This window comes from Anthonomus grandis, chromosome 11 (assembly GCF_022605725.1).
Source record: "Anthonomus grandis grandis chromosome 11, icAntGran1.3, whole genome shotgun sequence".
Taxonomy (NCBI): Eukaryota; Metazoa; Arthropoda; class Insecta; order Coleoptera; family Curculionidae; genus Anthonomus; species Anthonomus grandis.
The window spans coordinates 5,958,471-5,980,363 of record NC_065556.1 but is presented as its reverse complement, the minus strand read 5'-3'; the positions used below and the strand labels follow the sequence as shown (position 1 = coordinate 5,980,363).

The following is a 21,893-nucleotide window of genomic DNA, read 5'->3' as shown; positions in this document are numbered from 1 at the left end:
AATTAATGTGTTACATAAAAGGTACTTTATTTTTGATGACAGGAGATAACTGCCCAGGTTTCTCCCTAATGTGCGATTCACAAGAAATCCGAAAGTCAAAAATTAAACAAAAAAATCTAAAATTTTTGCCTCTAGGAGCAAGGAAATGAAAAAAAGGAGCAATAAGCAAGGAAAATGACAAATGAAATCAAAATTTTAAATATTGTACAGCTTCATACATATCGGCAACTTAAAGTGAATTTAAGAGGGGGGCCCAAAATAGAACTCTGTGGAACTCCCTTGTTCGGTAAATAAATGGATTTTTTTTAAGTCCTCAATACGTAACAAGATGCAAAGTAAACGATTTTTAAAGTAGGAATTCAAAAACTGAACACAAGCGACAAAAAAATCAAAGTAATGTAATTTTGCAACATTTTATTTTTTTATTTTATCTTAAATGTTTGTAGTGGTAATTAGGTAGTTTTACCGCTCTGATCATTATCTTAGGGCATTACTTAGGGCGAAACACGTCATAGTTGTTGAAAATAAATATACTTTGAGACCATTGACTTTGTGTCTCTTCACCTTCCTAAGTATATATATCTCCTCTATAGACTATAGACCCTCCTAAGTATATAATTATATTGTTAGGAGGTCCCTTTGAGAAAGTATGGACCACTTTTTCGAATAATATAAATGTTCTTATTTAAAAAATTACTTTTTTATTACGTTACGTTATTTGAGTAATAAATATTTTCTCACGGTAACTATATAGGTTCTCATTAGAATGCCTCATATACAAGTTTTACGTAATTTAATATTTTTTTTTTGCGGATTTTAAATGCTAGATTAAAAGAGCTATAGGCAAGACAATGATTCGTTAAACGTTTTGATGCAGGTTGTGATTGATTAATAGCTTATTTAAAACAAGTACCTTGAAGATTTTGACAAGCTGTTAAATGAAGGGTAGGTAGGTTGCAAGTTCAAACTTGGGTGCTACAATCAGGAAGAAAGTGCATTTAAAAAGAGGTATTACTTAATTCTTACTTAGTTTTTTATCTTTTAATGCCCCCGCATAGTTTAATGCTATAGAATTATATATAAAGGAATACTTTGTACCTTTAGTTTACTTACGAAAATCTAAAATAATATCAAAAAAATAAATAAAACGAGTTTAACATTCAATATTTTGTTTTGATCAGGGGTAGTTTTTAGATTTGTTTTATTTTTAAAGATATTTATTCGCTGATTTAAAATGTATTAAAAAACCCTACTACATATCTTCCGGTCAAAATCAGTCAATTTAAGTAAATTTACTTAAGTAGAAATTTGCTTAGTTGGGGCACCGGATGACGCCAACATAATAATAATAAAATTTTTTTTTTGATTAATTCAAAAACTGCTTATACAAATTGGGTACAATTTTGACAGAGCATTATGAGGCAAAAAACCCATGTCACACTTATTATGTTTTATATTAGTCCAAAGATGTAGAGCCTCTATTTTTTAATCATTGTTTCATTTACATTTCTATGCCTATAAGACAAAAGTGATTTGGCTGAAAAAAATTTTAATCAACCAGCTCATTTAATGCAAAAAAATTATTCTTAAAAAAATTCAAGTACCCTAGTTTGTGTACTATTAAAAAAAAAATTTTTTAATCTTAATTACTAGGAATAAAATTAAATATTTAAAGTAATTTTTTTTAGTCAATTTTATATTTCCAAGATAAATAGATGTAAAGAAAAGTATATAAATTAAAATTTATTAACTTTAAAATTTATCTTAGGGAGGTAATTTAAAAGTTTCCAAAGAAGTTTTCTTGCATTTGTGGCTAAAATGCGACTAAATTTAATAACAAATGCCACAAATTTAATAAATTAAGAAAAAATAATTATTATTTAAAATGTATACGACAATATTTACGTTGATAATAAAAAATTAATTTTTATTTTCAACATTTATTTGTGTGCGCCTAGAAAAGTCAGGTTTTTAATGGATACAGAATTGTAAGTAAAATAGCCATCCGGTAAAAACAAAATGCAACACCAGTATTTATTAATAAAAATATTTCATGCATTTCAAGCGGCTATCCGGTCATCAAATATGAAACAATACATGAATGAATGTATTGCTTTTAACATTGGTATACGTTAAATGTTTTATGTATTGTTTTTTAAAATTGAGATAACAAACATTTTTATAAATGAATAAAATTGGTAAAAACAATTACCTGCATCCCTTCAAAAATAGTTTCAAATTATATAAAAAATATAAACATTGTTAAAAATGTTTAATAATAGGTTAACATTTAAATACTTCGAGAATTTGACATATATAAAAACAGGAAATTAAAATGCAATTAATTGTTTCAATATTAAGTGTTTTAAATTTGAATTTACAAACCTTACTAAATTAATGGTTCTTTATATGATATGTAACATTACGTTTCATTAAAGACCATGCGAAAAGCGAATAAAAAATTTAGGCATAACTTAAATGAATATGAAGGATGTAAGTTAAAGTCTCACTCATGCATATTTGCACAGAAAACATACACTTAGATTTTAGGTTTTGCTATTCCAAAACAATATGCCTATTTCTTAGTTAGTTAGATTCAACAAAAAAAATCAAGCATGGTTATTATATGACAAAGTCTCGTCATACGCTACTGTACTCAACCAAACAACAAACCAAAAATTACATGAGCAATATCAGCAAAGTTGATAAATAAGTGGCTAAGAAATAGGAATAAAAATAGATAAAATCGAAGCATGGAAATAAGGCAAAATGAGGCATAAAAACTAAAGTAGTTATTTATTTAAACCACGTTTTTACATAAACAAATATTTAATTTGGCTGCATTGAGAAAAAAGAATTCAACAGAGCTATATATTTTTATAGCATTATATATAAATGGACGTAAAAAAAGGCCGTTTTATGTTTTGTAAGTTTATTTGTAATTCTATTTTTAATTATCATCAGGGCATATGGATTTGTCAAAATGTTTTCAATTAATGGAGAAAACTGAAGAGTAGCTCGTTTTTTTTTCTCTATAACTACTGGAAGAGCGTGCATATGTGAGAGACGTGATCAAATTTAGTGACTATCTAAAAATTATAGTAAAATTATGTGCTGTATGTATATGCTCACACTCGACAAAATTTAAAATGATTTAAAATATTCGCAGTATGTGTATATCAAAAAAGTATTGGTTCAAGAGTAAACCCTTACGAAATATCTGATATATGTATTTATTATTCACTATATTGGAATAGATATTGTTTGAAAAGACTTTTCGCTTACGATTAAGAAATAGGACTCAATTAAGCTTATCGGTTTTTAATGAAGTCCGTAGTATTTGATTTAAAATTTTTAATTTGATCATGCGAAACGTCTTGGAATGATCCAACAAAATTGGCATGCATGTTATCCTTTTGATCATAAGCAGAAATTTTAATATCCATAACATTAGATATAGCGGCAGCGGTATTGTACCCACTAAAGAATACTAATTATCAGGTAAACCTTGCTTAAAGAAACAAGAAATCAAAATTTGGCTATACAAAATGCGCTCAAAAATGTTGAAAATTGTTGGGAGGATGTTTGAAGGCAAACATTATTTAAGGACTCAGGATTTGGTATTTAGCTTAAGAGTCAGGAAAATATTCAGTTTTGATGCAGCAGTTAATTATGTGTGTAATTAGTTTATAGAAAAAAAGGACTGAATTACTTTACTATATATTAGAGTTTATCCCATTAGTCCCCAAAGCTTTGTAGTAAGCTGCTCTTTGCTATTTAACACTTTGTTTTATTACTGTCTATAAGGGCAATTAATATTTAATTTAAATAATTTAAATTTTTTTTTAAATCAAATAGCAATTTATTTATATTTAAAATGTATATTTTTTGCTTGCATTAAGCTACATCTCCTTCAACATTTTTTTAAAGACCATACTATGCCTTTTTCATGCCTTGAATAGGAGAAATTTTAAATGTGTCACTTTTGACTTAAAAATTATGTATTTAAATTTTATGAAAGGTATTCTTCTTCTTAGTCATATCTTCATTCCTAAAAAGTTGTGACGTCATGTCTATGAACACTGATGGGTCGATTGTCTCCACTGTTGTCGATCTTCTGCTACTCTTATATTTGTCTGGAAGGCTTGCCCTGTAATTTCTTTAATTTGATCTATCCACCGTGATGGGGATCTTCTTCTTGATCTTTTACCTTCTACTTTGCCCTGCACGATAAGTTTTTCTAGATTGCCTTGGTCTCTCCTGGTGATGTCCGAAGTGCCCAGAATGCGGCGTCGGCAGCTGGAGGACAATCGATCGGTGATTCCTAATTCGTTTAATATCTACACATATTCGGTGCCTGTCGCTCGACTTTATTGTCCAGGATTCGGAACCAAACGAAAATATCGAAAACACTAGGGTGTTTACCAGGGCTCTTTTCGTGTTTCTGGTTATGGATCTATCTTTCCATATCTTGGATAAGTTTGACATTGCTGTCCTCGCTAATGCTATCCGCCTTCTTATTTCTGTTTCACACCCTCCCTTGCTGTTTATTAGGGACCCTAAGTAGATGAATTCATCTACTACTTCAATTCTATTTTGCAGATTTCTTAACTGTATGGTGTTACTCCTGTCAATGACCATTAACTTGGTCTTGTCTAGATTTATTTCGAGGCCTAGAGCTCGGCTTTCATTAGCGACCTGATCAATTAGGGTAACCATCTCATCTTCATCTCTTGTTATTAGGGTAGTGTCGTCCGCGTATCTGAGATTACATATCTTTCTACCATTGATTGACACATTTCCTTCAAAATTTTCCAGGGCTCGTCTCATTATGAATTCACCGTAGGCATTGAAGAGTCTCAGTGATAGGATACATCCTTGACGGACGCCTCTATGTACTTTGAAAATGTTTGATGTTTTATTGTCGAGACTAACTATGGCATTGTTATTTTCATATAGGTTGGTTATTAGAGATATGAAATGCGGAGGGACTCTCATTTCTTTCAATACGTTCCAGAGACTACTCCACGAACCACAGTCGAAAGCCTTTTTGTAATCTATAAAGCACAAGAGCATGGGGCTATTGAACTCCCGGGCTTTCTCGATTAATTGGCGGATGTTGAATATTTGGTCCCTAGTCCCTCTTCCCTTAACAAAGCCTACTTGTTCTGGAGGGATTTGACTCTCTAAGTAGTTTTGCAATCGTCTATCTATTATTTTAAGCAGGATTTTGCTGGCGTGTGTGATTAGAGATATCGTTCGATAATTTTCGCATTTTTTGGTGGATCCCTTTTTGTGAATAGGTATAAATGCAGACGTTGTCCAGTCTTTAGGCCATTGACCACTTTGCCAGATCTTATTACATATATCATGTAGGATTTTGGTTCCCGGGTCTCCTAGTACTTTTATGAGGTCAGCACGAACTCCGTCTGTTCCTGGGGATTTGTTTAGCTTTAGGTTTTTTATAGCTTCTTTAATTTCAGACATAAGAATATTGGACTCCATTTCAAATTGTGTGTTTTCTTTCTGTTGTTTCAATTGCTATTTTGGTTTCTTCGGTGTATAATTCCTCACAATATTGTCTCCATCGTTCGATCACTTTTTCATCTTCCCATACTATCTTTCCGTCCTTGTCTTCAATTGTGAAAATCTTTGGTTTGAATTTGCATGTTATTTCCCTTACTTTTTGATACAAGTCTCTGGTGTCATGGGTAAGTTGATGTTCCTCTATATCCCTGCATATTTTTTTAATATAGTTGTTTTTATCCTGTCTGCATTGTCTCTGTATCTTTTTATTTAACCTCTTGTACAGGTCGCAGTCTTCTCTCGTTAGGGTGCCCTTCCTTTTCATTTCTTTTCGTTTGTTGACTGTTTCTATGGTCGCTTGTGTGATCCCGGGTTTGTTTGGCTGATTTATGGGGTTATGTGTTAGTTGAAGGTGATCTGCTGTCGTCTTAATAACATTTCTCAATGCTTCCCATTCTTGGTCTGGGCCTTGTTTATTCATTATGTCATGTTTTTCGGCCTTCAATTTGTTTTGTATTTCTTCTTGAAATTGCCGTTTGGCTGTTTATGTCATGTTGATCCTGTTGCATTGGTGGTAGATTCTTTTTAAATGGAGCCTGAACTTCATTAGTAATAAATTATGATCTGAACCACAGACAACTCAGGGTACGTCTTGCAGTTAACGACGGAGGATTTTCAGCGAGATCTGACCATAATGTAGTCAATTTGATTTCTGTATCTATCTCCTGGTGATGTCTATGTGTATAGGCGTCTTTTATGATGTGCAAATAATGTGTTTGCGATAGTGAGATTTTGTTCTGGGCAGAATTGAAGCATTCGTTCATCTCGTTCATTTCTTGTCCCTTAGCCGAACGAACCAATTATTCCTTTGAGTTGTTCATCTATATCTTTTGTTTTGCCAATTTTAGCATTCATGTCTCCAGTAACAACGAGAATCTCATTTTTAAGAAGTTCATTTATGGTAGCATTCAGCTGCTCATAAAACGCCTCAATAGCTTCGTCCGAAGAGTCACTAGTTGGGGCACAGGCTTGTATGACGTTGACGTTGAAAGGTTGCGATTTGATCTTTATTGTTATGATGCGATCGTTAAAAGCATTGTATCCTAAGACAGCTTTGGCGGTTGATCTGGGCAGTAAGAAAGCAACTCCATTGCGGCTTTCTGTATCATTTCCTGAAAAATATACTGTATTTCCAGAGTCTGTGGTGTAATGCCCGGAACCTTTCCAGTGTGGTTTCGACATGCCTAGCAGATCTATTTTGTTTGCGCGGGCTTCTTTTTCGATGATGTACAGTTTTCCTGGCTGGAGAAGCCCTTGCATGTTCCATGAGCCGATTTGTGTAATGTAGCGGGTATTAATTCCTTCTCGTATGACGTTGTCCAAGACCGCTCCCCCCGGAGATCCGAATGGGGAGCTATTTAAACCTCCAGAAATTTTCGCATTAAACATAGTCATGATGTTCTCTTAGGAAAAAATAATGAAGGTGGTTTCCCCTTACCTTCCTTCATGGTTGGGATAGGAAAGGAAATGTGGTGTAGGTAAGGATTATGGGTCGGACGTGATACCTCCAAGTCGGGAGGTGGAGAACATCAAGTGCTTCGCGTGGGCAGGGATGCCAAACCCTGAAGTAAATCTATTCTCCCTTGGGAACGAGAGAGAAGTATCTACCCGCTACCTAAGAAAGGTACACTACTTAACTATTGATTTGACTTTACTTTTTTTCCCTGTAATGGAGTAAAGAATAAAAGTAAATATTCTTGAATTTTTATGTATCAAGGACCCCCTTTAATTAGTTAATAAACTATACTAAATAAAGAAGGTTTAACGAATTAAAAATTACACAGATTAATATATCGATAAAAAACACCTAATTTTATCTGGGAAAAATAATTTAAATCTTTAAAAAATAATTATATTTCGGTTGCTTAAATTGATATGATAAAGAAATTCGTTAGGGCTAGCATTTTTGTAGTAAAATTTTTAGGCTAAAAAAAGATTACTTGATTTCCTGGAAGTTCTTGTGCTTGTTAAACTCTTAAGCAAGTCATTATTTATCTAGGACCAGAAAACATCAATTGATAAGATAACGAATTATCGTGCAGCAAAGATCAACTTTCTTGTGTGCTATATTCTGGCTTAGTGCTAAGACAGAATACAGTAGTAGGGGATTATTCCAATTCTATATCGACAATATTTGTCGCTAAAGCAATCAACAATATCTTTATTTTAAACTCCAAGTTTGACAAACGCTATGTAAAGTAAATTGTACACAAACCTTAAGAAAATCTAAATATTTTAACCTTGTGTCAAAATGTGATAATATAGCTTTTACCCGAATTCCAATTTCAATAATTTAAAAAAATAATATAGCTGATACTTGACATCGTAGAGTTTCGGGGGAATTAATAGTTAATCATTTATGTGATATTGATTCTTGTACTAATGACACAAATACTAAGTACTAAACACACACGCACACACACGATGTGAAATGTATAATAATTTCTAACTATTTTCGGAGTAGAGAGTTTATGCAGCTAATAAACATTACAGTCATATATAGATGGCACTATACATATCCTGATTACTTAGGCTGTAAAACAGAAAGATGGGGTTGAAAACTTTTTAAAATAATATGCAAGAACTCTGAAAGAAAACTGAAAAAATCTTTATCAAACAAAGATATTGTGAGTGAGGTACCTAAAATTTTCTTTCATATGTCTTTCAATTTACTAAAGTCATTTACAACTTTTATAGCAATTTGTACGAATACATTTCTACTTTGTTCAGAGTGAAGACCGCCATACCCATGAAGCTTTAACAAAATTACTTATAATTTTCTTAGCTTTCTAACGGTATTACTAAAAGTATACTCTTGTTTAGTACCTATAGAAGATTTTTGATAAATAACTGTTAAATTATTTTATGCATAACTTAAATGGATACGAATGTTTTACAATTAAAAAGGTTGGAATCCTATTTATGTTAAACTTGCAAGCCTATAAACCACTTTAGTTATATAGTGCTTAAGCATAAAGCTAAAAGTAATTAGTTAATGAAGTCACGTAAGTTCCCAAGGCGATTGAATCGGCTTCCCTCAGTTTTGCTAATTCAACTTTGCTGCTGTTTATCAACTACCTCATGCGATATATCTCTATTCTGAGAGCAATTAACACATGCCTGGAGGTTCTAATTACTTAATTACTTAATATAGTTAAAAGATAACTTTTTAAGTGTATAATATAAAGGTAAAGACACGTGTTCAAGAGAAAAGTCAATACATTTAAAAAGACAAAATACAATTTAAGATTTTCGACTTGAGTATCTCCAATTTACATAAGTTAATTAGAATTAAGGAAATCATGATAGAAAACCTAAGTAAATACGAATGTAAAAAGAAAAGCCACATTTATCGGAGTAAGATTGAATGGCGTTGAATGGAAAAGTACAACTAAGGAAACTGGTAAAGCGTAACTTAATAAATATATTTGGATTTTAAAATTATATTAGCTAAATATTCTACTTAGAAGCATTATATGACTTCTTAATGTATCTGGGCCTTTTTAGGTTTACCATGTTTTACTTAACTTAAAAGGCAAAAAGGCACACTTACCTGGAAAGTTTGGCGTAGCAAGAATGCCTCGAGCAGCCACGTAAGTTCCACCGCAAGCTCCTTTTCTTGCAGCTTCATTAGGAGTTATTTGTAGGTGCAGCGCTATGATCCAAGTTAAGCAAACTTGTTTCCACATTTTAACGGTTATTGCAAGTTACGGTTTTAATGGATCTGCATACTTAGAAAACCTGAAACAATTTGAAGGTGATGTTAATAATATACTTTTTTTAAATTTATCATGCATATGTAATAATAATTAATATATTTTGTCTTTGTTTTTAATTAAATATAATGTTATTTTATGCAATAATAGTGTGAGTTAACTGTGAGTCATGGTCTCATTTTTTTAAAGAAATATTACGTAAAAGTAGAGAATGCTTAAACTTCCATACAGCATTAAAGCGTTACCCTAATATTTAAAATAATTCTCTAAAATAAAAAAATTTTAACTCTACCGAATAATAAACAGATACAAATATTATTAAATAAAATTGAATTTATTAAAGTTAATAATTTTTTAAATTTAAAAAATTATTAAATTTAATAAGTTTTTGGCTTAATTTATTTAAATTGTTGGCCTACTATCGTAGTAACTGTAAATCGTCTCTTTAATACAACCCTATAAAAAAGTCATTTGGAAACAACTTAGGATATAATAATAGTAATAACATGTCTTTATTTTTACATAAAAAATAATATAGAAAACATATATAAAATGAGTGAAGTCGTTTGATTTAATCACTCTTCTACATAAGCACCATATATACGAGACCCATGAATCAGTCACAAAAAAGATACTAAATATAAAGTATTTTGAAAAAAGTTTTAATTAATAAATATTAACAAAAAAAAATATTAAAAAAAGAGAAACTTACTTCCAAATGATGTATACATATTAATTACCCACCATTTTATCAATTTTCTGAATGATGCAGCATTAGAAGAACTGTTAATTGACAGAGGAATGTCTTTTAAATTTTAAATCACAAAGAGAAATGGCGTCTCGAAGATGTGATTTAAAAAGGGCATAATAGATGAACATCTGACAAGTTCAGCTCCTTAGAGAATGATCTTAGCGCAAAACAAGAAGAAATTAATTTCTTTAGCCCTAAAAGTTAAATAGAGTCAACGAAGTCAAGAGTAGAGTTGTAAAGTACAAAATATTGCAACGCACAAAACTTTAAATTGTTAAAGTGCAGGGAATTTGCACACACCGATTTGATAAATATCATAAATATGTATTGCTTTATAAGATCCGGTCCTATGAGGAAGAGTAATTTTCAGGCTGTTCTATGTAAATTTAAATTGTTTTGCGAATAAATAATTTTACCGCTAATATTAATACTAGATCTCATTAATAAACATAAAAAACAAAATAGAACTTAAAATTCGAGCTTTGATTGAAACTCCACAATCCATTACTACCAGCTCGCTTAAATATTCTCTATATCTATAGTTCTTTAAATTGTTAATAAAAGTGAAAACTTTTGAGAAATTAAAGAAAATGTTGCTGTGGAATATTGTTTGTTTATGCTAAAGCATGTATCATTAAAACATCATTTATGCATTCTCCACTTATAAATTAAAATTTTCTTTATTTTTTAAACTCATCTTTTAATGATCTTTGGTAATGTGGGGACAATTACATTTTGACGTCACTTAGAAACTTGAATATAGCAATAGAAAATTTGTTACTAATGTCTTTAATCGTACTGCGGAACTCTGTTTTTACTAAAAGCATTAAGGAAAAACTTGCGTAAAGTCTCATTTGTAGTGGATCATGGGAAAGATCTTTGATATATTAAGTTTTTTATGACATTCCCAAAGTAATTGCTTAAGGTTAAAGCAGATATTGTGCTAGAAGAAGAAGCTTTATTTTTTGTGTTTTCATTTCGGGATTTAACTAATCTCCTATTATAGTAAATGTCGTCGGTAGCTTTTACAGTCTTTTAATATAATAGCGAAAGAGATTTTTTTATGAAAATAAAAAGCGCATATTTTTTGAAAATGTAGGTTACCATTCGGTCTACAAGAAAAAATGTATTTAAATGCTAAACTGAAAATAATATTTTTATAATTTAAGAAAATTAACGTACACGTAATTTTTTGTGCATTTCCAGACGATTGTTGAGGCACATATGTTTAAATATCAGAAATTTCTTATTACTTGCACGGTAAGCGGCGCAAAATATAAATTAATTATACGTAGTCTATATCTTCCGTATGATAATGCACAACTTTCCCTGATGGAAGAACTAAAAAGGTTAATACACTAACACGAGGTGTACGGCATTATTGGAATATGTAGTATCGGAAAACCTTAAGGTAGCCAACGTAAAAGCGAAACCGACTTTTGTCAATCGAATTAGACAAGAGGTTATCGATATAACGCTGGTATATATACAGATATATCACAGTTGTCCGATTATAAAATGATCCGACACGAAATCGGTTCGGAGGAAGCGCTTCTGAAGAAAAACCGAGGGCTACCGACTGTACCAAATTTAAAGAGCTACTTGTCCAGTTCACGGGTACTTTACGTGGAGCCATCTTCTCCAAAGAGGAACTAGATACAGAGGTAGTACGGCTAAACATTAAAATTATCAATTCTTACGAGGCAGCATGTCTTCCCAAGAGAGTAAGCAACAAGAGATTTCTCTGGTGGAATGACACTCTGGACCGTTATAAAAAGGTCGTAAGAAGGTCGCACCACCGCGCTCTCAATGGGGAAACTCAAGGGAACTGGGCTGTATACCTAACAGGAAATTCAAAAACGAAGCCCAACGCTGTGAAAAAGATTACTGCAAGTTCTGTGGAAAGATGGAATCGTCTCTGGAGCTACTGGGCTCTAACAGGAAAACCGAGATAGTATGCCTAAATAAAGGTGAACTATGGAGCGGGTGAATTTAGTCCATATAAGGCTGCGGGACCTAATGGAATCATACCCATGATATTGCAGGTAGACCTCGAGATTATACTCCCTTACTTAAAGAATGTTTTTGAGGCCAGTATTGCAATGGGGCATGTTCGATTAATATCGAGGACGATAAATGTGGTCTTTATTTCGAAACCGGACAAGGAAGTCTACCGCCATTCAAAGTCCTTTAGGATAATAGGCCTGCCATCATTTCTAATAAATACTATAAAAAGGCTTATAGATTATAGCTTGTGAGCAAGGCTGAAAACGCTATAGAGAATAATAATTGGCACTTGCTCTTTTCTTTAACGTGGAAGAAGCATTTGATTAGGCGATTTTATAAGGAGATGCTATGTCACGCCCCTTTAGCCAGGAGTATTCCGGCTCAGCTTGTCAGATAGGTCAAAACGGCGCTGGAAGACTGGAAGATTAGTGCTAGATTAAGAAACTATCGTGTCAAGACCAGGGTGAAGAGCGGCTGCCCACAAGGCCGTTGCCTTTTGCTACACCTTTGGTGTCTGGTGATGGACAGGCTCCTTAGGAAGCTAGGACTTAAGAGATTATAGAATCTTATATAGATAAAGGTATACGCGGTAGACTAGTGATAATCACGGGTAAATGCATGAACACAGTCTGTGAGCGGATGCAAGCGCGTTAGTGGAACAGTGATGTTAGGAGACAGGGAGACTGTTAGCCAACTCAGAAAAGACCGAGTTGATTCTCTTCACTAAAAGGCGAAATTAGGGACGAATTTGGGCTGGCTTTAAACCTCACACTATGTATCAGACTCGCCTAACTTTGGGGCAGCAGCTTAAATACTCAACTCAAAACTCACGTAGAGCAGGTAGTAAATAAGACAACAGCTATAATATGGTAATTACAGCAAACAATAGGTACATAGGTTATAGTCTTTAAACTGCAGTCATACGACCGAAGGTCTCATACGGATCCGTGGTATGGTGGCCAGGGCTATTGAAGGTCACCAAAGCCCAAAACTTAATTAAAATGCAAAGACTGACCTGTTTGGGAATTAGTGGTAAGAACAACACCTGCGGCACCTCTAAATATTCTTCTTGGGGTACCGGAACTCTTCGTCTAGATGAAAGATAGTGGAGAGTGGCGTAATGTTCATTTAGGACAAGGTTATATGACGATTGCTCTCAGGATGTGTAAGAACATACCAATTCTGACATCCAGAGATGCTACAGCTAGTAGCACTAAGCTTTCAAGTCGATCTCTAAATACTATTAGTCTACTAGTCTAAAATCTTAAAAACACAGTGCAAATCTCTTTGAACTTATATTAAGTTATTTTTTTATTTAATAAAGAAAAAGCTACATTAAATGTATAGTTTTGTAAGTTATAGTCAAAAATCATTTTCTAAGAGCTTTTAAGTAAGGTATCATAAGCGAAGAATTTCAATTTCGGACTATAAAGACGTTATGGTGACCGGGGGTAAAATGGTAAGTAAAAACATTTTAGATAATATTTTATTTTTTTCTTATTATCATATTACAGGTAATATCGCCTTCCCCAGATGAGCCCCATGTAATTATACCATAATTAATAATGGATTAAATGCGGCCAAAGTAGATAATTTAAGTGCTATTCAGTGTTGTAGGAAGGATTGTATATAGTATTTCCATGTAAACAAAGAGTCCAAGTTCATGCCATAAAACTTAACTATGCCTAATGCGCATGGAATATCCATTAAGCCAATCGAGAAGTGACTCCCCTAAGTATGTCTTGCCGAATCTGATTAAGTCAGCATTGGTTCCATTTGGCAGTAAAGAGCAATCAACGTATCACAAAGACATCTGCTTCGCTGCACACGAACAACAGTCCGAGAGCATCACTGAAGATACCACAATAGTTAAAACCGAGGTATCATCGGCATACTGGCAAACATGACCCGAAGTTACCCTCTTGGGAAGGTCATTCACATACAGCAGAAACAAAATCCTCCCAAATATGAAGCCCTGAAGCACACTCTGCTATACATCAGAAAAATGTTCAACACCATTCTTACGTATATACACTGTTTGAGATCTATTCCCCAAATAGGACTCTATAAGAAAAAAACAGGTAACACTCAGGTTAACTCTCCAGCTTCTTATAAAAAATGCTGTGGCCGGCAGTATCGAAAGGCACTGTCGAAGGTCTTGGAGAGATCAAAGAAAATTTATGTAACTACATTGTTGTTATCTAGGTTGTCTATTGTAAAAGAAAGTGTTTTAAATATTACAAGCTTAGTAAACAGATTTGGACTGAAGCCAAATTATTAACTAACTGGTATGTTATAATGATTAAGAAAGTTTAAAATACGGTTGTATACAGATATTCCAAAGACTCGATATTGAAGACAATAGAGACATGGGTCGGTAGTTGTTGGATTAGTGGAATCACCATTTTTATACATCGGAGCTAGTTTTGCATTTTTAAGCCGAGTTGAAAATTTTTCTAAGCTGCAGCATTTATTAATAATAAAAGCTAATGATTTACAAATAAAATAAGCTATATGCTTGAGAATTATCACAAGAATTTGATCCAAACCAGCTGCAAAATTTGTATGGCATAAGATTTAGCCGTTATTCCCTTTTAAGTTGAAATTGGCACTCATTATTTTTATTTGCTTGTATATTTAAAATGCTCCAAGCAGTTTTAATTTTATTCTTAGAGTCAGCTATTTCATTTTCATTTAAAGAAGTAGGGTAAATGACAATGTTTTTACGGTAGATCATTCTTTGATTTTTATACTGCTGGTATATTATAGGGCTTGTTGTCTGTATGTACAACCATACAGATCATAAGATACACAGACATAAAGATCGTTATATTGCAAGTAGTTCTTCAAATCTGTGTAAATCCCCTTTATGGGATTATTTCAAATTCTAGTAAAACAGACAGGGAATGACAAGTCAAAAAAAAAAACAAAACTGGTTTATGGTGATTTATTATTAAGTAAGCTTAAAATACTAATGAATTTTATATTATTTATTATACTTAATTTTTTGTTACTTTAAATCAAAAAATTGTTCCAGAAACAGGAAGCATATAATTTCTTGATCATTCTGGGTAAGGCGGTAAGCTGGCATAATCTTGCACACTATAATATAATTAAGATTAAACAGCCTATATGGACTTGGTTCAGTATTGCAGAAATTGTTTTCGGCGATTCCTTTTTTTCTTGGCTCCTAAAATATCCTCCTGGGACCTAGCGTCCGTTTATGGACATGCCAGTTTTATGTTTCCAGTTTCGTTAATTTATTATTTAAGCAGCTTAGACCTTGCATCCACTACCTATTGGACACTTCGGTGCTGCCGCCCAGTCCGATTCGATCGACTTTAATTGTGCACATGTGCTGGGAATCTTTGGAATGGGATTTTTGTAAAAGTTTTTATTTGCAAATGTCTAATAGACAAATTTAAATAACAATAAAAAAAAATTAATAAGTTTTGTATTACCCTAAGTTATTCGCGTCCATTTAAATGGACATTGGGTCTATCTCATGCACATTTTAAATTAACTCATAAAATTTATTTTAGAAATTTTTGGCAATCAAAGAGTGCTTCGGCCAGGGGAAGATGACGAAAAATTGGAGCAAATACTAAAAAAATACTAAAAGAAAATACTAAAAATGGCCAAGCAATCTGCGGATACTTTAAAGCGAAAGTCTTGGAGAAGAGATGATACTTTTGCACCTGCAAATTTTGAAGGCCCCTCTAGTGAATGCAGCGCAGAGCTCCGGTATGATTGGACTGCAAAATTATATTTAGCCATATACTTTGAAGATGAATTATTCCAAAAAGTGTGTGATTGCACAAATGCAAGGTACGTTGAACTTAAAGGAGTATCTCTTAAATTGACTCTTAATGAGATTAAACATTTTTTTGGAATAGTTTGTTTGACATCCTGTCTAAAATATCCCAAAATCAGAATTTACTGGGCAAAAACCACAAAAGTTTCAGCTATTGCAGATACAATGACTCGAGATTGATTTTTTGCTATAAGAAATAACCTTAAAATCGTCATTGATGGCAGCATCGCTGAAGAGGTACGCAGGTCTGACAAATTTTGGAAAGTACGTCCTATTCTAAAAGCAGTATGGCAGGGGTGTTTGCAGCTACCTAGAGAGAAAGTGGTTGCTGTAGATGAACAGATGATCCCATTTACAGGGTCTTGTAAAATGAAGCAGTTCGTTAGAGGAAAGCCAAAGCCAGAGGGCATGAAAAATTTTGTTGTTGCTGCCCCTGACTTTAAGCCGGTCTTGTCGTAGACTTTGAATTATATCAAGGAAAAGATACTTTTCCAGATGATTCTGTAAAACGACTTGGTGTTGGACCTTCTGCTATTGTTCGCCTTGGAAGGCCATTATTTCCTGGAAGTCATGTGTACTGCGATAGATATTTCACGACAATACCACTTATCGAATATCTTCGTCAACAAGAGAACTATTGTCCTGGAACCATTATGAAATCTCGTGTACCAGCGGCAGCAAATTTAACTTCGGAAAAAATGATGGCCAAGATAGGTAGAGGCAGCTCGGAACAAATTGTAAGACAAGATGGCCAAATAGTAGTTGTACAATGGTATGATCTGAAATCTGTACTTTTGACATCTACTGCTCTAGGAATTCAACCTAGCGGTGTAAAAGGTGGTCTAAGAAAGACTCTAAATACATTCAGATTAAAAGACCTTACGTTGCTGCTAAATACAACGATTGTATGGGAGGAATAGACTTGATAGACCGAATGATTAGCTATTATAGAATTCGAGTCAGATCAAAAAATGGACTGTAAGGGTCATTTTCCATTTCTTTGATCTAGCAATGGCTAACTCATGGTTTTTTTATCGAAGAGATAAAAAAATATTTAAATTTCCTCCACGCAAAATTCAACAATATTTAGATTTTAAAATCGAAATTGCCATTCAACTTTTGACAAATACACCCAACCCACAAAGTGAATCCCAAGAAAACATCCGTGGTGTAGGTACTAGAAGAAATGCTGAGGGAAATATCTTTGTCGATTCACCGTCATCGTCATTAGGCACCGAAAGAAAACGGAAACAACACTTTCCAGAAATTGCCACAGACTTAAAAAATTCGGTTAGATGTAAAAATGACTCTTGTGCCAAAAAACCCAAGTTTTTTTGTAATACATGCAACACATTTTTGTGCATTACTGGCAACAGAAACTGTTTCATGGAGTTCCATAGCAAATAAATTTAAGTTTACATTTATTTTCTGCGTTTTGATAGGTTTAGATTGAAATCTTATTGAAAAAAAAACTCTATATTAGGAATTTTTGTTTAGGTTAAGACCTAATGTCCATTTAAATGGACGTCATGTATCTGTCAAAGTAAGAAAAGAAAATAAAAAAAGTTATCAGTAAACAATGTTTATTTATGTATTTTTCATTATATTTCAAAGCCTCACAACCCTAACTTAACAAAAACATGTCCGGGTCCCAGGAGGATATAACTATCGTAAGTTTCCAAATTATCTCCCTGTATGTAGCTGTGTTTAGTAATGCAATTTAAGGAACAAGCAGTGTTACTAATTTTATTAATTATACATGGTGCTTGTGTAATAATAGAATACACATTCTTAATTATAAACAAGTGTAGACGCTTCACGACTTTTGGTCAGATAGAACCTTTATGAGTTCTCAGTGAGGATATTCTAAAAAATTGTCAAATATTTTCAAAGATAGAATAAATTTTCTCATAACTTTAAATTATTAAAAGGAGAAAATAAGAAATGTCAATTTGAAATTTGACTACAAGGCAGACTGTTTAAAGAAAAGTTGCTTTAAAGTGTTAAAAAACAATTTTTTGAAGATGTCAACACTTTTAAATTTTTCGGACCAGAAAACCCCATTTTACTAACTGAGATGCACATACTCTGAGATCCCAAAGATTTTCTGATTAGATGCTACTTTTCGCGCTGACTTTGCATTGCAGTATCATTAATAATCCAACAAAAAAACCATCCTAGTTTCGGTCACCTGTCACAAGATAAAAATATTCCCACGCTTGGGTTAAAATCATTGCTTCTGCCAGACTTTTCTTTAGAGTGGCATCTCCAATTTCCTGGAAAAATTGACTTTTTTTAGAAAAATACATTTTTTGGGTCTTTCTTATATTAATTTTATTACAAAAGTTATTAATTAAAATAATTTTTTTTGGTCTGACCTCTTTAAGAATTTATTATTGCTAACGTAAAGGTCATGAAAATTTTATTTACAAGGAATTTGCAAGGCAAATAATAAAGTTGTTTTCCAAAAGAATAGCTTTCTTAAATTAATTTTCTATTCTTTAAACCTTGCTGTTATTATTAAATCTAGATACAGGCAATAATGTTTTTAGCGAATAAAAAATATATTCAACTTAGTTTTAGGTCTAAAATGAAGGTTAAATAATATAGCAGCTGGATATTTTCAAAAAATGCCATATTTTTAGTGGCTCAATGCTTTCGTAAAAAAGGTCAATAATTACCAGAAAAAGTAGTTTTTATTAATTTTTAATCATTATTCTGCCAGAAAATTTTATAAAGATAATATATAGGTATGATTTTTTCTTATAAGTAGCTTTCAATAATTAATTTAGACAAGAAAAATTTAAAATAGGCCATATTTAAGCATAAAATATATAAAATGAATTATAAACTTTATCGGTTTTTAATTAAAATTTGTATAATTTATTATGGCAATTAAATAAATAAATTAAACAGTCAATATTTTATATTACCATAAAATAATAGTATAATAGTTTGCCATTTTAAATATTAATCCCACTTGCCCAATAATTTGCATTTTAATATAGGGCATATGGCTTTTTGCATATATGTTAATCCTGTATAAATAATATATAACATAAATAGCTCGAACCAAATAAAATATAAAATTAAGTTTATTTTTGATCAGTAAGCTCTATGCATTTTGCATTAATATATTATTTAAAGCCATTTAATTATTATAGTTATTTGTGAGAATCGTTAACAAAAAAACTGCTTAAATGTTTAAAAAACGTAACTTTATATGCTATAAATAATGTTTCTTTTGTTAAATACATTTTCTTCTTATTTTCATTTTCAGTTTTTGAAATATTTTTACGAGTCAATTTTATTACATACACTATTATAAGCTGAATTATATTATATAACGGTTTTACAGGATGTTTAGAACTAGGGGCTGCCTTTCTTTAATGTAAACACAGGTCCGCCTTTAACACGTTGAGTGCCACATGTATCCAACATGGATGCATATATCATGATGATTGAGTGGCCGCATGGATCCACAATGGATACAAACTGGTTTTTGTATTTCTGGCCCCCTGCATCCGCATTGGATGCACGGTTTGCATGTATTGATATCAGAGCTTTTATATGGTGGCCTGGGGTACCCAAAAACAGTTTGGCCTACGAAATCTATTTTTGCTCTTTGTTTTGCAGAGGAATTTTGAAATAAATGCATGCAAAAATAAATACATAGAAAGATGTGGTTTATTCAGATAAATTTATTAAATATGAATTAAACTAAACATGAAATTAAACCTAATAAAACAAAACAAGTTGAAACAAAAAATGTGGCTTATTCACTTAAGGCAAGTGTGAGTTTCAAAAAAACAAAATAAACAATAAAATTTCTCACAAACTTCACACCTAAATTTACTTTGAGCCGCTTGTTTAGCCGCTAATTTACTCCCAACCTCTTTAGATTTTTTTTTTGTAACAGTGGACACATCGACCTCTTTTTCGTTCAGCACCTTGACTTTCTACCAAAATATGTTTCACCTGATTATCGGGACCTCGAGCATCCGCATCAACAGGTGGAATGCGAAGCATTTCTCCTACAAGAATTTCTTTAAATTTTATTATTGACAACTTTTCGTTGGCAACTTCTTGGTATAAAATGTAGGCATTTACGACTACAGTTCCCGCTAGTAACTCTATAGCTAATTTTCTGTACCACTTTACTCCTTGCCTCAATGATGTTCCATATGACTTCATCTGGTCAGATAGGTCAATAAACGCCTTACATTTATTATAGTCGGCTATAATTTCAGGTTTTTGAACTTCGCCACCTTTTTGTCTAACAGTTACTTGTTTGTCTGTATGTTTAGTACTCAGAACTAAGACGTCACGTTTATCTTTCTATTTCAGAACTACTACACCAGTGTCACTTTCGGCTGCAACAACTTCGTTCTTTAGAAGTGTTTTACTGACTACATCTTTTGGGTTCAGTTTTCGGTATGCACACAGCGTTCCAACTAGTGAGTTTTTCGTTTTGTCAGTCAATGAGCTAACCCGACACTGGTGTAGTAACTGTCTGGATATAAAGTTCGTCCTTTACCAAGTAAGTTATTCATAAGAGATATTACAACTGCAGTAGACACAGGCATCCCCTTTTTTTTTCAGCACCGCAATATACACTGAGGTTATAGGTATATCCCTTGGAGACACACAATTTGAACAGCTTTATGCCGAATTTATGTTTCTTGTTTTTTATGTACTGTCGGAAAGAGAGACGTCCTCTAAAGGGGACGAGAGTCTCGTCAATACATACCTCATTATCAGGTATAATAGGTGCTTAAAAACTGGTTATTAGTTTTTTGAGAAGTGGGTCTATTTTATGAAGACGATTTTGAACAACACCTTCATTATCGTTAAAATGAAGCATTTTTAGCAGAAGCTGGAATTTGGTTCTGCTCATAAAAGATCTGACTTTATTGAAGTACCAAAAAGATGTCTGCCAATATGCTTGGATACTTGGCAGCTAAAATAGTCCCATCCACATAATTATACCAAGGAACCTTTCAATTTCTTCCGCATTGGTGTCTACCCATTTCTGTATTCTGGACTTTCGTTTCATATTTTTGTTTTTAGATTGTGCTGCATAACGATTGGTTTCAACGACTATATGATTTATAACTTTAGCAGGTACCATAAGTTTATAAAAATTATATGGATTTTTATCAAAAAACTGGTCATGAAATTCCGGTTTTACGCCAAGATCATTCTCCATAAACGATTTTTTTTTTAAATTCATTCCTGTAACTGGATTCCAGGATGGTTGGTTATCAGAAGCTTTAATATCTTCATCGTCTGCTGAATTTGAGGTGGTGTGTAATCGAAAGTTTCTTTCGTTGGTGAAATCTGGGTGGTACCATTATTATGCGTGGGAAAATTGGAGGTTGCTTCGTCATCTGAAGACATCAAGGTACGTGTACGATCTGGACTGGATTGCTGAGTTTCCAAACCCACGTTAGTGGCTACACCTTTGCTTGTACTGGGTTGAGGACCGTAAAAATAAAAGTCATTATTACAAATTACAAAGTGTAACATAGAAAGAATTTTTAGTTTATAATAATTCATTAAAATTAATGTTATTGCGATTTTGTTTTATTGAACCCCTATTAAACAACTTCCTCTATCTTACAATTATAAATAAGAATTAATTAATTAAAGCGATATAACACTTACCATAAATTGGTTGTTGAGGGATTGCATTTTTTTTACGTCGCTTAGGTGTAATAGATAAAGTAGATGAGTCACTGCTTTCGTTTCCGCTTTCGGGTTGATACTTGTCTGATAAATAAACGTCACCGAATACAGAATCTTCATCTTCAGAGAGAATTTCCTGCATCATTTTCTCTAATTTAGCTTGTTTTTCTTCGTACGCCATTTTGAAAAATAACACACACAGCAAACCACTATCGGCGATGATAATAAAACTACTGCAATTAAAGTACTAAAGTAATCATGCGCACGTGTTAAGAGCAATGATTGTTTACAGTTTCCAAGAACTGACAGATGACAGGCACAACAAACAACC

The 21,893-nt window shown here is 32.7% G+C and overlaps 1 protein-coding gene across 1 annotated transcript in view; it reads right to left on the bottom strand.

Annotated features, from left to right (window-relative positions):
* LOC126742453 (uncharacterized) overlaps positions 1 to 21,893 on the bottom strand; it is a 1,408,556-nt gene that overhangs the window by 595,258 nt on the left and 791,405 nt on the right. The window contains exon 5 of the mRNA XM_050449100.1: positions 9,140 to 9,327. Coding sequence (XP_050305057.1) covers positions 9,140 to 9,275 — 136 coding nt within the window. The 5' untranslated portion in view covers positions 9,276 to 9,327. The remainder of the gene's footprint in view (positions 1 to 9,139; positions 9,328 to 21,893) is intronic.